Source organism: Lepisosteus platostomus, chromosome 1 (assembly GCF_059453375.1).
Source record: "Lepisosteus platostomus isolate fLepPlt1 chromosome 1, fLepPlt1.hap1, whole genome shotgun sequence".
In the NCBI taxonomy this organism is placed as follows: Eukaryota; Metazoa; Chordata; class Actinopteri; order Semionotiformes; family Lepisosteidae; genus Lepisosteus; species Lepisosteus platostomus.
Window position 1 is genome coordinate 51,003,446 of NC_142611.1, and position 17,850 is coordinate 51,021,295.

Genomic DNA, 17,850 nt, shown 5'->3' on the forward strand with positions numbered 1-17,850 from the left:
TCAAAAGATTAAATAAAATTTCACCTGAGGGCACTTTTCCTGCTTTTCATTCCTCAGTATGTAGACCACTAAAAAGAGCAACTTGTTGGCCATGAAGCCAGGCATCCCTTCCCCCAAAAGGAGAAGAAATCCAGGAAGCAGTTTCCTTCCTCACCATCTGCAACTGCAAACACAGCACTTTCCTGTGAGGACTGGGCCTGGGAACTCCCATGGCCGTCTGATACACAGTGCCACTTGCTCAGGGATCTCATTGTGGGTTGAAAACTGATCTTTTTTATGTTAAAGCCATCAGCGCAAAAACCATGACAGCAACTGAGAGATGGAGAACGAGTTAGCCCTGCTTGACCCTGCCCTGCTGTGCTGCTGGAAAGAAGCCGCAGGTCTACCTTGCATACTGTCAGCCTGCTTCTGGGTGTCAAGGGAGATGATTCTATTAACCTTCTACAAAAATGTCTACCTTTGCAGGCTACCAGGCTCATTGACGTCATGATCACGGCCTGTGCACATTTGGGTATCTGAGGCAGCGATACTTGCTGGGTTTTATTATTTTATGGTTCTTGTACTCCAGTCAACTGGGTGTCAAGGGACACTATTTTACCCTCTCACCCAGTGAATTGCTGGAGTCCAGAGGCTTCTCTGCATGACTTTCTTCCCTCATCTAAAATGAGTGAAGAACTCTCACAACGACCTTCAAATGGGGCAGGGAATTAGACAAGCTGGTAGTCCTGATTGGGAGGTGGTCTAGGAAAACACTTTCTCTTCCTCCATATTCCAAGCACATTTGCTAACCCATTTCATAACTGCACCTGGTAGGCAAGCCACATTAAATTGGCAGTGCTGGACAAATACACTCAAGGTGTGCTCAGTACCTTCTGAGGATACTTTTCTGAAGGCACTGTGATAGATTTGGGGAGTATGTGATTAACATATGACTAGAGAGACTGAGACACTAACCTTTCAAATGCTCTTGCTCGGCGACATTTCTCAAATTTACATTGCTGGGTGTAGACTGAGGTAACCGTAAATGGCATTTGCCTGTGCTGTTTTGCACAAATTGCACTTGTGGAAAAAAACTAAAAATTATTTAATTTTGCTCATGCAAAAATGGTGAGTGAGCAGATTTGCACTTTCTCATTTCAGAACATGTTTATTTAGTGTGAAAGAATGGTTAGGGCTGTGGACTCAAAACTAAAAAGTTCTGGGTTCAAGTACCAGGTGAGGCTCTGCTGAAGCACACTTGAGCAAAGCATTTTATTCTGATTACTCCAGCTATGTAAATGAGCAGAAATCGAAGTCAATTTGGATAAAATCAACATCGAAATAAATTAAATGAGCTACCCCTTTCCTCCTTGTACATAGTGTTTCTATTTAAAAATGAATAAAAACATTTGTCCAAAAATCCATCCAAGATGTTCCCAGGGAAGATGGAGAGCATTGTTTTTTTCATTCTTTCTAACACAAATTACATGTGAAACTCAATTAAGGAAATCCCCAAAAGCCTGTTCACAATTTAGCTGGCAAATATATTTCTTACTCCACTGAATGATAAGACCACATTTTTGCAAAGAAAAGGAACACACGAGGCCAGGATGAATTCATTTCCCAGACCTCAATGTCACTTCTTTAATCGCACTAATGGAGGCCAATGAATAAAGCCAATCCACGTGGATGGCTCAAACGTGCCTCAGCTATATTACCTTATGTGATTTTTTCATGGATATCAGCTTGTGCGATTCTATCTAAAAATACATATAGATGCAGGTGTCTAGACTAGTATTAACTCCTTCCGCCAGCCACAGCCCAACAGGAAGATAATGAATAGCCCTTGTGAAGGCTGTGTAGCAATGACTCCGGAAGAACCAGCCCATCGAATTTAGAACTTTTTCGAACTCTTTATTTTTCAGTTTTAGAAGATAAACTGCACTTTTTCCATAGTATACTGCTTTTATTCTATTTTTGCCAGTTAGATATTTAAAAATGTTGGAACTGGTGGAATTCTGATTTCCATTAAATAGCTTTGTTTATGCAGAATCCATTCGTAAGATCGAGCAGCCTGTGGCAAAGCTGCTGCAAAAGGCTGGCTTTAGTTCTCTACCATGACAAAATCTAGTGTTCTTTTGGTCTTTCTGTGGTAACTGTAATAAAATAATGAAAGAACAGCAGGATAACAAGCAAAACCCACAAAACCTCTTCATAACATATTCAGATTAATGTAGCTTTGACAGCTTTGACAGCTATTGGCCCTTAATTTAAAGATGATAACTTCAAGTTATTTTATCTGTGTTTAAGTATTATCAACTTTGCCTTTTTAAAGAAAAAGATAAAGAATGCTGTTTGAGAGGTCTGTCCAAGGTAATGAAATTACTGCAGTAAGCGATAAGGTCCATTCAGGCTGCTCATCTGTCAAGTTTGGAAGTGTGACACTCAAAAAAACAAAAACAAAAAACAACTTCCATAAGATACAAACACCTCTAGCATTAGCTGCATCCTTGCCATATCTATGGACATTACTTACTGTTTTAAAGACTGGACACAGCATGTATGGTATACGGTTCTCTCCCATGCACTCAGTTACAACAGAGGGAGAGAACAATATTGTTCATTCTTCTTGGATTCTTATCACTGAAGAGATTACTTTCATATGTTGTGTTACATACAAAAGACTGATTTCTCAGTGTACCAATGTGTACTCCTATTACTCTGAAAGCTGCTGTGTGAATGAATGCAGCCTACTAAACTGGTAATTCAGCTATATACAGTACACTAACATGATACAGCCTTCTAATCCAAACAACCTTTCTATCATAAGGAGGACAACACTTGCTGCCATGCTTGTAGGACATAGCGGGCTTTTCAGCAATGCAAAGATACTGTTAATCTTAGGATAAAAGCATTACTTTCATGAGTCATTTGCTCAGAGTAAGCTCCTGGAAATCATTAGGCCTTGTTATGTGAACTAGATTGGCTGAACGGCATCCTCTCATTTGTATCTGTTCTTATGTTCTTACAGTATATGCCAATGAAAAAGAACAACCAATGTTACACCCAGTCTATCTTTATGATTTGTGTTTCCAAACCTTTATAATTATTAGCAGTCAATTTTTTCCCCCAAATATTTAATGTATACATACCCAGCCTACCTTAAATACTGTATACATGCCCTCCAGCTGAAAACTTTACTTTAAAATGAGAATACCCTATGCTGCTATTAAACATAGACAACAACCGTCCAAAAAAACAGTGTATTATAGAAGTTATCTGCTTTGGTGCGAGGCTGTGTAAAGACATGGTCTAATTGAAGAATTAGTCAATAATTACAATTAAATAATATGTTAACTGTCTCTACTCTCTCTGCACCTGATGTTTGCAATTGTTTGAACAGTACTGTGTAGGTTTTCATTCGATGAAAACCCAGGCTGTTACTCCATAAAATGAAAAAGGATTATTAGCTGAATTTCACACTCAAAGCACCTCAATGCTAGCAGACTTCTAAGGAGCTTTTTAAAGATGTGTCTGAACTGAGAACACAGAACAAAGTTCAACAGATGATGAAGGGGGAGGACCTTGAAGGTAGCAAATTACAACCACTTCTGCGTGTCAGGTGGGCAAGCACCACCTGCTCCCTCTCTCATGGTATGCACTTAAGTAACTTGGACACATGAAAAGACCGAGGCATTGCACATGAAAGTGACTTTCATTTTCCCCATTCTAACAAGGTGACACAAGAACGAGGCAGGTGCTGAGCACCTGTTTCCTGTTCCAGTGGCTGGTTATCAGCTTTCATATTAAACCAAGCACACTCTCTGCACAAACATAATGAACACATGAACATTAAAGGGAGCTGGACCTGCAAGGTGCAGGATTGACAGGCAGTTTACATCACAAGAAAGCCTGGGAAAAATGCCTTTGTAGGATCCCCCAACCACACATCACACTACCTAAATATCGGTGCCCTACTGTTCTCAGACTAGAGCCTGCCAGCCTTTGAATAGACACATTCAACCCATGAGCTGTTGCTGTTAGTAGTTACTTTACAACTCAATTCATCTTCAGTGAAGGGCATCTGAGTGGTACCATGGGACTTTGTAAATGTAACCTTTCTGGAATTCCATCTGATTTTAGAAAAGATGTTTTATCCAGTGAAAAAAGCCTTTTCTCATTAGATGGACAGGCTGTCTCTGTACTGCAAATCATCCTGCTGCATTGCTTTCCTAAAACGTACACTTTGTGCCCTGTGTCCTGCAGAGCTTACTGATGAACACTTCTCTATTGCTGTTGTGCAGCCTATCACACTGTCACGGACAGGGAGCCCAGAACACTTTAAGGACTGTCACTCCAATGAATCATCTGCTGTACTTGTCTGTGCTTGTTCTCCCTGATTCCCCTTCCCTTATTGTGTGTCTGCAATGGTGTGGGTGCTGGTGAGCATCACCACTGCAGCATGCAGGCAGAATGTGAGCCCATGGCCGATGGGCAAGTACTGTAGGGGGCACACAGGTGACAGTGGATGTGAATGGAGGGACCCCCATTGGGCTGATGGACTATTAATGAAGCCCCTTCTCTCCTGGAGTCATGCCCCTGGTAGGGGGGATAAATAGTGGATGCTCCTGCCACCTGGGGGTTCAGATGTTGCAGGGTATGAGTAGGTTTTGTTTTTGTTTCTTTGCTGTGTGTGACCTCTTGCATTAAACTAAGATGGCACACCTCATGCCTGTATATTAACTTAGGTTTGTGCCAATTGGCAGTTTGTCTGTATAACTCAATGAAACAACAGGTTCTGTTACTGTTCATGGTAGTAATAAATATTTTTTGAAAAAAAAACCTGTATTATTTTATTTAAAATCTGTTAAGTGAAGCAGATTATTTTTAAAATAGAAACCATTCTGCTATGTTAACATTAACATTATTTTTAACAAACACTTTCAGACCCCAGAAGAGCGACTGCGGGTTGTTGATTGCGGGTAATAACGAACTGGAGACCCATGAATGCTGACAGTGCTGGATCAAACATACCAGAAAACTGAAAGGTGGAATTTAGAGACCCACATCACAGATTGAAGACAATGAAGACACTCTCCAAAGACAGAAAGTTAGGCCACAGACACACTAAAACATTTACAGTAGCAGAAACCCATGAACCCACAGAACACTAGTAACCACAGAAACCTTCTCTCTTAAGGATTTCCAAATCTTTACAGACTAATAGGCTACTGCCAAAAAAAACAACAAAGAATTTTCATTAGTTAAGGGTCTAGAAATCTATGTATTTAAATAGAAGGTGCAGCAAGAGGGATGGCAAACAAAATAAAAACATGTGGAGCAGTGGTTAAGGTTCTAGACTCAGAACAGGATAGTTGTGAGTCAAATTCCAGATGGGACACTACTGTTGTAAACCAGTAGCAAGGTACAGTACCTCACTCTTTCAGTAAAATTCCCAGCTGTAGAAAAGGGTGCTTATGTAAGTTGCTCTGAATAAAACATCATCCAAACATTTAGAAAATGTACTAAATGCTGAAAGGATTTAAATGAAAGTGGTGGAGATATATTATTGTACAATAATTGTGCTAATGAATACACAACTTTCTAGTATTAAATGTAAGTTGCTGTGAAATTAAATATATTCACAGAATAAGGTGAATTGAAACTGAAGGGGAGCAAATCACATATTTTAAAATATGTATTGACAAAAGCAAAAGGACTAATATAGTGCCAAGAAAAGGTTTATTAATCCTCTAGGTGGGTCCGTATTGTCATTCTGCATCTTTTTTATTTTTTAAAAGGTAATTAAATCTTCATGAAAGTCTTAATAAAATAATTCAGGTGGGTAGCTGCATCAGCATGCGTAGGCTGCAAAGGAACAAGTATTAGGTTTATTCCATCATGAAAAAAAGAAGAAAGAAAACACAATTTTTTTGGCCGTGGAGCCTTCTTCAGGTGTCTGAGGAAGGCCTGAAGAAGAACACCTGAAGAAACGTTGTGTTTTCTTTCCTCTTTTTTTCAGCATGGAATAAACCTATTACTTGTTCCTTAATAAAATAATACCTGAAATAAAGAAAATGAAATTCAAGATAACCCGCATAAATTTATAAAACAAAAACAAAGATATACAGTACTTGGCTTAAGAACACCATCAAATAAATCTAAATATCCTCATGTAAATAAGTTTGAAATCTCCTAGCTGCAGTAACTGAAGGCACCTTCTCTGCTTGCATGTTGAGGATCATTATCCTGCTGCCTGATCCAGTTTTGGCTCAGCTTCAGCTGATGAATGGATGGCCTGACATTCTCTGCCAGAATCTGTGGATACAATACTGAATTTTATGGTTTCATGCATGATGGCAATTTGTCCAGGTCCTGAGGCAGCAAAACAGTCCCAAACCATAATACTCCCACCACCATGCTTGATGGTCGGGATGAGGTTTTTCTGTTGGAAGGCTGTGTTTGGTTTTTGGCACACAAAATGTTTTTCATTATGCCCTTAAGTTCAACTTTTGACTCATCTGTCCTTTTGACTCCTCTTTCCCTTTTAGCCATTTCAGAGTAAACAAGGGTATCGTCACAATTTGGTCACAATATGTGACTTATATAATTAAATTAGGGGTTCACAAACATTTTCTCTGAACTGTACATGATCAGAGTTTCAGGTCACCACATACTGTATACCACCATATATACACCACAGTTACCAATTTCTTTGATTTCTGGAGTCTTTCAATGGAGATTCTGTTGTCTGTCATCATGAACACCTGATAATGAGGAGAAATATGCACAGAATATCAGTTTTTAAGAAAAGTGTAGTTTTAATAATAACCTTTTGCATTTTTTAAATTCTACTCATGCATAAGGATCCCAAAACATTTCACATACAGGAAAAATCCCTAGTAATCCATTACTGAAGTACAGCACCCACTTGGGTGATATACTTGGGTGACAGCCCTTACATATGTACCAGCAGCCCGGCTACAAAGCATCACTGCAGAGAAGTTAGAAATTATTTCAGTGACTGAGGTGAAATTTTGGGAGCCCATTTCGTACTAAATTAATAATGTACTGCAATGTAGCCAGAACACCAGGGTTAAAAAACATACTCTTGTGAACAGTACCAGTGAATCATTAACAGCCAATAATATCTTGGCTTAATGCCCCAACATAAGGAAGACTTCTCTTTCAGTACAGATGCCCCTGCCACCAAACTGGAGCGCCACCTACTGGTCTACCAACACCAGTAACAGCAACTTGGTTTTCTTTAGAAACCTTACATCTCAGTACTGACGAAGTCCAGGCCTTCCTGGCTTCTGAATTCTGATGGGATCAAGCTGCTAAGTGGAAATATATTTTCCAGATTCTTTCTGTGCTACATACAGTACAGTACTGCATTACTGTTGAGCTCATCTAAATTTGTGATGCACTGCATATTGACTGGGCGCCTCCCTCACATTACAAAATACAATGTCTAAAATGATTTGCTCTCATGTTTCCTATACTTTGTTTTCATTTTGATTTCTCTTTCTTTTTACAAAGGCTTTTTGTTTTGGGATCTGTATTGGAATGTTTAGCATTTACATTATTTTTTCATGGCTATTTGTGTTGATAAATGTATGCAGAATCACTTTATTATTTTAACACTTTATTTTCCTTGTCCAGCAATGTCACTACAGTACAAGAAACACCTTATAACTGCTGTAAATAACATGATAATGACTTTATAGTGGTTTCCATCTATGTGCTTTGAGAAATTAATTATTTGAACATGGTATGTTTGCTTGCTATGTCTATATCTACAGGCCATGGTTTTTACTACAGTGGTGGCTGCTCATATAGTTGTCCTAAACTGCACATTCAGTTCCCAAAGGTAGCTGGGACACGAAGTCAAAGTGCCCTCATAGGTGACTTCTACATGACAGTTCCATTACAGTACAGTTGATTTCACTTTTGCCTGTGGAAAGTTTCTGGCTTACAGTCATTTAATTATTTTCTGACAACTGTGAAAATAAGTAGCCCTGTCATTGGGATAAATCAGATCAACCTACAGTATATGATCTCTATAACCATAATGTTCTAGTGAAGGCTAACTGCATTATGGAGTGCGTGGCACCCCCCCCTCCACTGTGAATCTGCATGACTCCCAGCTGGGCGACGCCTCTGTGCCCCAGGGTTCAAAGGAAATAGACTTAGGAAATCATTCATCCCCTCTGCAATTGTACTCTTAAATAATTCATTTCCTGAGATATTGTTTGTTCTGAACTCTCTGTTGGTCATGGTTATTTGTGTTGCATTTTGTGTCAGACTCTATGATTTTCCTCTAGGGGATAATAAAGCTTGAACTGAATTAACATAATCAATCTGTTAGATCAATGTGCTTTACAGATTCTATCGATGCCCATGAAGACGATCTTCACAATACACAACTGCATAAAGGAATAATACTGGTTTGGAATAGACAGGACTTGTGATAATAGTATTCATATTGGTTGCTGCAAAGTTTCTGCTACTCTGCAGCAGGCACTTTACATGCTTATATTCAAGACAATGGTAGGCACCTCAGTTTCTGATCAGCTACGTAGGGATTCCTGATTTGAAAGCACCATGTGATCAACACAACATGTGGCTATCGAATCATACTGTAAAAGAACTTTTTACAAATAATGTCACACATTTTATACACTAAACATAACAATATCCTGTCCAATGTTCATCCTAAACGATCTGAGATTTTCGACGTGCAGTAAATGCGATTAATTCAAGGTTATTTACTGTATGTAAACTGTCCTGTGAGATTTTGGTTACCATTTTTGGTGGAGAGAAAGAAATTGTCTTGTGCCAAAAACTGCACCTGGCCAGCTACTTGAATTACGTACCACATCAGACTTGTAACAGTACATTAATTCTAGGTCACACGTGAAACTAATCACATGAAAGACAGGCATACAGGTGTACTTGATACCTAAATGTAACACCATTCTACAAAGTGAGAACATTCATTATGTCACTAACACAATGGATTACTAAGTCGTTCAATGGCTCTGGGGTTCTAACTAATCGAAACAGTGCCTTGCAATCATTCACTGCCAGCACTAGACCATCAAAAACATTACAATCAGCTTAAAAGTCAACAGTCATAAAATACATTTTACTGCAGCTCCATTGTTTAATAATCACAGCAGTGTAGGGTCCTGGCTTGCGTACAGTAATGACTTAACAGCCTCTTTCTTGACCTTGGATCCAGTCTTTCTTATTGTATTGAAATGGGGTATTATCTGTATTCAGAAATATGCTTTCTATTACATTAAGCAAAAAGAGATGTGGAAGGGGGGAAATGAAAAACGTTTTATTCTGACCACAGAAAAAAAGCCATTTACTAGGTTTCTGATAAATCAAGTCTCTGAGGCAAAGGAGTAGATGGAGTTCAAAGAGTCTATTTTTTAGCAGTATTTGGGGTGGTTTATGGGCTGAAGAACATTGCTGCATTAGCCAGAATACTTGAGTGTGATAGTAATGTGGAAAGGGAAAATGTCTGTAAAAGCACCACTGTGATAACTGAAGATTTATTTTCAGGGTGTGAATGTGGATCACAGTGGTGCTCGTGTCATGAAACTCTTACACAACTGGGTACCGCCATTTACCACAGTGATAACTCCCACCCAGTGAGCTGTTTCTCTGCAGGCTCCTTTGTGTCTTCATGCAGTCCACAGTAATAACAGAGAAATGTATACAGGGCAGTAAGTGATGAGCCACTGAATGAATGCACTACAACATATCTCAACTGTGTAGACACCTCACTATATATACAGTGCCTTGCGAAAGTATTCGGCCCCCTTGAACTTTTCAACCTTTTGCCACATTTCAGGCTTCAAACATAAAGATATAATTTTTTTATTTTATGTGAAGAATCACCAACAAGTGGGACACAATTGTGAAGTGGAACGAAATCTATTGGATTTTTGAAACTTTTTTAACTAATAAAAAAATGAAAAGTGGGGCGTGCAAAATTATTCGGCCCCCTTGCGTTAATACTTTGTAGAGCCACCTTTTGCTGCGATTACAGCTGCAAGTCGCTTGGGGTATGTCTCTATCAGTTTTGCACATCGAGAGACTGAAATCCTTGCCCATTCTTCCTTGCAAAACAGCTCGAGCTCAGTGAGGTTGGATGGAGAGCGTTTGTGAACAGCAGTTTTCAGCTCTTTCCACAGATTCTCGATTGGATTCAGGTCTGGACTTTGACTTGGCCATTCAAACACCTGGATACGTTTATTTGTGAGCCATTCCTTTGTAGATTTTGCTGTATGTTTGGGATCATTGTCTTGTTGGAAGATAAATCTCCGTCCCAGTTTCAGGTCTTTTGCAGACTCCAACAGGTTTTCATCCAGAATGGTCCTGTATTTGGCTGCATCCATCTTCCCCTCAATTTTAACCATCTTCCCTGTCCCTGCTGAAGAAAAGCAGGCCCAAACCATGATGCTGCCACCACCATGTTTGACAGTGGGGATGGTGTGTTGAGGGTGATGAGCTGTGTTGCTTTTACGCCAAACATATCGTTTTGCATTGTGGCCAAAAAGTTCGATTTTGGTTTCATCTGACCAGAGCACCTTCTTCCACATGTTTGGGGTGTCTCCCAGGTGGCTTGTGGCAAACTTTAGACGAGACTTTTTATGGATATCTTTGAGAAATGGCTTTCTTCTTGCCACTCTTCCATAAAGGCCAGATTTGTGCAGTGTAAGACTGATTGTTGTCCTATGGACAGACTCTCCCACCTCAGCTGTAGTTCTCTGCAGTTCATCCAGAGTGATCATGGGCCTCTTGGCTGCATCTCTGATCAGTCTTCTCCTTGTCTGAGCTGAAAGTTTAGAGGGACGGCCAGGTCTTGGTAGATTTGCAGTGGTCTGATACTCCTTCCATTTCAAGATGATCGCTTGCACAGTGCTCCTTGGGATGTTTGAAGCTTGGGAAATCTTTTTGTATCCAAATCCGGCTTTAAACTTCTCCACAACAGTATTACGGACCTGCCTGGTGTGTTCCTTGGTCTTCATGATGCTCTCTGCGCTTTCAACAGAACCTTGAGACTATCACAGAGCAGGTGCATTTATACAGAGACTTGATTACACACAGGTGGATTCTATTTATCACCATCAGTCATTTAGGACAACATTGGATCATTCAGAGATCCTCGCTGAACTTCTGGAGTGAGTTTGCTGCACTGAAAGTAAAGGGGCCGAATAATTTTGCACGCCCCACTTTTCATTTTTTTATTAGTTAAAAAAGTTTCAAAAATCCAATAGATTTCGTTCCACTTCACAATTGTGTCCCACTTGTTGGTGATTCTTCACATAAAATAAAAAAATTATATCTTTATGTTTGAAGCCTGAAATGTGGCAAAAGGTTGAAAAGTTCAAGGGGGCCGAATACTTTCGCAAGGCACTGTATATATATTTACTGTATTTTACATATACCATTAGACCAATACCCCACTGTCACTATACTATGGCTAGCTAACTAGTACATTGGTACCCATGACACTGTATTGTTAAGTAGAACAACACAAAATATTTCACAAAATTGTAATGTCAGAAACATATCCCTTTCCTTCCGCATTATTTTTTAACACGCCCGAAGGCTGGGCTTGTTTTTTTTCAGATCTTTATTTAATGACATCCAAAGTAAAAATGTATTTATATTAAGACGTGCACTGCAATGGAGCACAGTATAGTAAAATCATAGTAAGTCTTAGAGCAAACCACGATACCAGCAACACATAGGAGAACTGTAAAGAATTACAGTGAAAAAGTATGAAGATAACTTTTGAAAATGATGTAATTAAATAAGAAACTATGCTTAAATAACTGAGCAGTGCAAATGTAGCATAAATACATCTCTGACATTCTCCTAAATAAGGATAAATCCTTTATTAAGAGAGATAAAGAAGTTCAGAACAAATTCTCATCTACAATGATCAGAATGAGTGGCATCCAATATTGTTGCACAAAAGACAAAGAAGTGAAAGACAGGCGAAGAGCAATCCATGAAGAATACAGAACATGACAGGACCTGGCAGAGTTAACAAATATCAGGCACAAAAGACTTGATCACACAATTCAGAGTGCCTTCGGATACACATTCGGATTGTTCCAGTCACTGGCGGAAAACTGAGGCAGCACCTGCTTTTGGGTTTGATAAACGAGCTACATCCTTAATTGGTGGGTATTACAGAGAACAGAAGTAAGTCATTAAGGTGGGACGTGCTATTCTTTTAACCACAAATGCTCTATATCACAAACTGTTTTCAAAAACACATCGCTCATCACCCAGTGGCTTACATTAAAATGCAATGACTCCATGAAAGCAAAACCTGAGCGTAATTAGCATCACATAGTGTTGTAATTTACTACTCCAACAGTGATCCACAGGTTACCCTATATGATGTATGTAGGAAGTATACTGTAAACCGAGACTATAAAAGATACAATGGTTGAAAAGAAGTGTTTCAATCCCCTTACTTTGACAGTGAAATCTGCCCTCAGTGGTCCCGTCATTCTCAAGATCTCTTTGTCCGGAAACTTCTGAAAATCCACGGTTGTATTCTCAATATGGTAAGGGCCAGACGTGCTTAGATTATTATCTCCTTTCAAACCTTGAAGGGTTTTTGTCTCTAAATCTAAACAAGAAATGATAAATGTAACACAAACAGATAAGCAAACATAGCAAAGTATTCATTTTTCACAAGTCATGGCATCACAAGAAGGTTCAGTCTTTTTATATATGTTCACTAATGTTCAATTATTAAAAATATATTTTACTTCCTTCTTGAATAAATTAATTTGAAATACACTTCATGCTAATACTGCATTTTGTTGCAGGAAGGCAGTAACACATTTTGTTGCAGTTTAATATATGATGCAGTTTAATTAGTTAGAGCTCACTGCAGAGAGAGAATTGTATGTGCATAAAATATTACTAATTGATTAAATGATTGGTTTCAAACTACAGAATTTAGGGAGCTTACAACAAATCATATAGATTAAAACCGCTAAACATTACACTAAATAGCTGTCATTGTTGTTTCATTTAATGCACATTTCACATGGTGTTTAGTTGTTTATATATTTAGAATGTGAAATCAATAATACATTTTGAATTGCTCAAAAAAATACAAGACGTTCAAGTTTGAGAAATAAAAAAACAGGTCTGTGATTTGCAATTGTGAGTCAAATCTTTGATTTAGCCTGGGCCAAAGTCTCAGTTTTGTTTGGAGAATAACATATTTGGCAGAACATATAACCCGCAGCTCATGGTGGAACAGATCAGAGTGTAATACTTTCTAACAGTCCTACTTAAGCTGTGGTCCTTTACGTCTGTTTCATTGAAGAATTCCATAGCTGTCACTATACAAATAATCAACAAGTAAGTTTTAATAGATGGCTGTGGGAGTACCCAGTGCGACAGGACAGAAAACTACCACAGATCAGCTAATCCCAGAACTGTTGAATAAGTGGAGATGCCGAGGTCCACTGGCTCTCTCACTAGTTTTACAAATCCCTTCTGTCAGGTAGGTTTGAGGTCCAAGGCTCTTCTTTTTGGAATCCAAGCAGTTATTTCATAAAAATGCACAGTGAGACCAAATCTAGCCTCTGTGTTTTGTCTGGGCAAGGGAGGGAAAGTCAGTTGAGGTCAAAGCTGTCATACTTTCACTACAGATCATGCTTAGGAAGGTTCTCAGTGATCTCAGGTTACAATGACTCGGGTACAACTTGCCTCTCTGCGGTCCAGTAGCTCGTCAGTATTAATCTGATGTGGTTCACCAAAGGAAAGGAGGAACCGGTCCATAATGAGACCAAAGGCAATTTATGAGGCCTCGGTCTCACTTACATTAGGATTATTGTTCTAAGGTGACAAGCACATTAAGTATTTCCTGTTACAGAAAATACAACCCCAAAACTGGAAAATAAAAAATCGAATTAAACATACGCTAAATCACTAAATTTAAAGTAAATTATTCATGTGTATACTAGTGTTGTTTTTAGAAAACTGTCAAGCTATTTTGAAATTTAACAGTTCTACTTATTAACCACGCACAATATTCTTTTTATAATTTAAACATTTATAATATGTAAATCTTATTTCAGGACATTTCTCTTCTAATATAAAACTTTTTACTTAACTAAACAGTTTACTGAAATGTATCTCAGAGGATCATTATCTAGATATATCCTTAACGTATAGGTATTTTTCAAACCACAACTGATTTCATGAAAGAAAACTTTTTAACTTATCAGTCCAGATGTTTACTATTTTAAAGTCCTCTTTAAGAAAAATGGTAAAGTATTTAATGAGCGCTGTGTCCTTAAATTACAGCAGTACCTCAGAATGGATCCTTTTACTGGCATCATAGAAAAACTTGGTGAAAACATTTGTTCTCGATTTTACCCAAAAGTATGTTTCCTGCCAAAAACAATGCTGCCAAATCCTTTTACATCATGACACTGGTCATGCAAGCCATTAGCTAGGAAATGATTCTACTGGGTAATGTCAAGAAAAATGTTAAACCTCATAGATCTACATTTAATAAGCATAGCATATTTTGGCTGTTATTACATTGAAGAAATTAACTGGTTATTAAAATGGCTCGAGTATGCATTTTAAGGAAACAATTGTGTTTTGAATTATTATTATTAATTATCTTAGTAACTATTATTTATTACATTTTTGGGTTATCAGACTAGATATATGGATTTCCTTTTTTCAGGAAAGATATGTAAGATGAGTCACTTTTAACACAGCATAATACTGCTGCAGATATCCCACAGTGCTGTGCAAAATATGAGTTATTGTCAGCTTATAGTACAAAAGTTTATAGGACATGCAGTTATGCACATGTGAATAGCCTACTGTAGATGTCTCAATTTGATTGGAAATTACTGAATTTCCATTGTATGCCAGTCAGCTTGTGATTGAACAGCTTGAATCATTTTAGTCCTTACTGATTAATCCAAAAGAGCTTTATGTCCCAGGCCATAAGATGTGAGTGAACTGGGGACAACTGGAACTCTCAAGAAACAGATGCAAGTGTGGATCTCAAGGAGAGTTTTGTATATCCTCTTGTTCTAAATCACCAAATTTTCTCCATTGAGGCCTTAAAGAGAAATTTTTGTTGTCCGTGTTATGAGTACCTCTCTCTTGGAGCCATCTTTTGCACTTCTTGGCATGCACCTTACTTTATTTTATTAATTTACCTCTATTTACAATATGACTAGTCCTTTTCCATACAGTGTTCAATGCAGCATGTGGAAGAAGTTTTTATTTGTTTGTCAAAGTGGTCATCCATTTTACAATTTTGGTCCTACAGTAGATGGCACTTTCCACTTTTGATCTCTGCCTGTCATTCGACACTCAGGTCATCCACTTACACTACAGAATAACAAGCAAGTCATTCTCATATGATGTGAAGGGGGAAAGAAGATATAAAGAGGAGACACCTAAAGTTTGATCTCAACCGGTGAAGCGTCACCTTTTAAGCAACACCGCGTGTGACTCTATGTAGCACAAAGCAAAATGTTCCACCCATTGCACCTATAGGCAAGGCTTAAACATATAACCAATTAAACTTGACGAAAAAAAAAAAAAACATGGCCAACAGAATCAGCAGAGTTGCATTTTTCTGGTCCAAAACACCCTTTGACCTACCAAGACTTACACAAGTGATCAGTGCCTTTCAAGACCAGTCGAACATGTCGACTTCCGTAGGGAATGACAATTACTGTATCCTCCGCTGCGACCAAGAAGACAGAGAAAAGACACAGGCTTAACTATTACAGTAGACACTGGGCTCTGTACATAATGCAGAAAGCTATTCTGATTCACAATATATAATATATACAGTAATACATAATATTTATGTTATATATATATACTGTACGGAGACTTAATAAATTGAGAATACTGATTGAAAATATTATAGAATAGTTTAATAATAAGGAAAAGAATAAGATCATTTTGCTGCCTTGGATTATTATCGTACAGTACCATACAAGTGGAGTATATTTCTCTCCTTCTGCTCTTTTGTTCTACAGTTGCACAAACTATCAGCAATTTGCAGTATTTTGTTGTGTTTCACAACTTACTTTTGCTTGTGGAGAGCTGTGATTTGTAGTGCCCTCGGACTAATCTGCAGGAAGACCCATCTCCATTGCACACTCCACAGTTGTCTTCTTTAGCAGTGCTTCCTAATTCGTGGTCACAGCCAACAATCTGCCAGGAGACCAAAAAATGTAGGCATCCGGCCATCTATAAATCTATCCTTAACATCATGAGATCTGTAATAAACACTCCGCAATAAATGTCAATAAAATATTTCTTTGAGGGGTGTTTTACTTTGTGCTTTACAGTGCCTTGAAACCCAGTAAGGAATATTTCTTATATTATCTTAATTAGTGCAGGAGTGTGTTCCACATTGTTGTACTGTAGCTATCCATCAGTGGAACAAGTAATAGGTTTATTACTTGCTCACACCCGAAGAAGGCTCCACAGCTGAAACGTTGTGTTTCCTTTCTTCTCTTTTCAGCATTGAATAAACCTATTACTTGTTCCTTTGCAGCCTACGCATACTGACGCAGCTACTTACTTGAACTACAGGTATCAATCAATTTTCATGACCATGTCTCTTTTTCCTTTTCCTGATGGATTTCCAAACAAATGTTTTGCTTCCCTGTGTTGTTATTTTAGACTTCATTGTTTTAAAAAGAAAAATCATGTAGCATAGTTAAGAGTACAGTGAGAATATTTAACGCCATAACTCACTGTTTTTTTATCAGACACCAGCGAGCAAATATAGGACTTAACTAGACTTCGTTCACCCAGAAAAGAGTTCATATTGAGCATTCAAATTAGGGTAAAATGACTCACTTTAAACAATGGTTACATATCATATTTCATTAAACAAAATGGAATGCCATTGGAAAAAAGGGTGAATACTTTTGGAAGTCATTTGGATATGAAATGTATTTCCTTTCTCTGACATGTTAATTAACTGTAGTTCAGTTAAACGGATTTCAATTAAAAAGAAACTGTCCCTTTCCAAACATATGTTTGTGCTACACTAGAATCCTTTTTTATCCTTTTTCCTTCACTGGAGTCATGTAACTGTAGTTTCTAGACACTGGGCATGAGTAATGAGGGTTAAGGCAAGAAGGAGGAAGCTGAGACTCTGTACCTGACATGCGCCACTAATGCACATATCCAGCGACTCCGTGTAGCACCTCGTCCCGTCCAGGACTTTGGGTGCCAGTTCCACCACCAGGGAAGTTCCTTTTGCTTTGCACTTGAGGGCACAGGGGTTCTCAGGGTCATTGTAGACAGGAAGCCACTCGTAGTACTGACCCTGGTACCTGACATCCACATGGGCCGAACATTGCTGGGCCCGAAAGTCTCCTGCCTCTGGGGGACATTCCTGAGGCCGAACAAGGAACAGCAGGAAAGACCAGAGTCAGGTCACCACATGGACAGAGGTTTAGGTGCATTCCATTTACATCTGTCTGTGTAAAACCCAATTGATTAAAATGGAAAAAAAATCATACTACGACTAAACAGTACAGTTTAAAGTTAATTTGAGCAGGATCAGCACTGTTCTTTCATACTGTCAGAAAATGATCAAACTACTATAATATTCACTGCCCCTGAGGACTTCATCTGGATTACTTTCAATACGAAAATGCCTGACAAGTAGAGAGAATTCAGTGTGCATGCCTAATATTCAAGGTGTACTGGAAATACAGATACAAAATTTAAAAGTAGAACAAACTCAGTTCTATTGATAGAATAGCCTGTCAGCAGTGGATCTGAATATTCACCCAAAGCATGTAC

At 38.4% G+C, this 17,850-nt stretch overlaps 1 protein-coding gene across 3 annotated transcripts in view; it reads right to left on the reverse strand.

Moving 5' to 3' along the window:
* LOC148678079 (ADAMTS-like protein 1) overlaps positions 1 to 17,850 on the reverse strand; it is a 210,388-nt gene that overhangs the window by 41,223 nt on the left and 151,315 nt on the right. For all 3 annotated transcript variants that reach the window (XM_088631318.1, XM_088631307.1, XM_088631326.1), the window contains 4 exons: positions 17,201 to 17,437; positions 16,113 to 16,239; positions 15,686 to 15,760; positions 12,492 to 12,649 (listed from right to left, as the gene is read on the reverse strand). In XM_088631318.1, the coding sequence (XP_088487444.1) occupies positions 12,492 to 12,649; positions 15,686 to 15,760; positions 16,113 to 16,239; positions 17,201 to 17,437 (597 nt within the window). The remainder of the gene's footprint in view (positions 1 to 12,491; positions 12,650 to 15,685; positions 15,761 to 16,112; positions 16,240 to 17,200; positions 17,438 to 17,850) is intronic.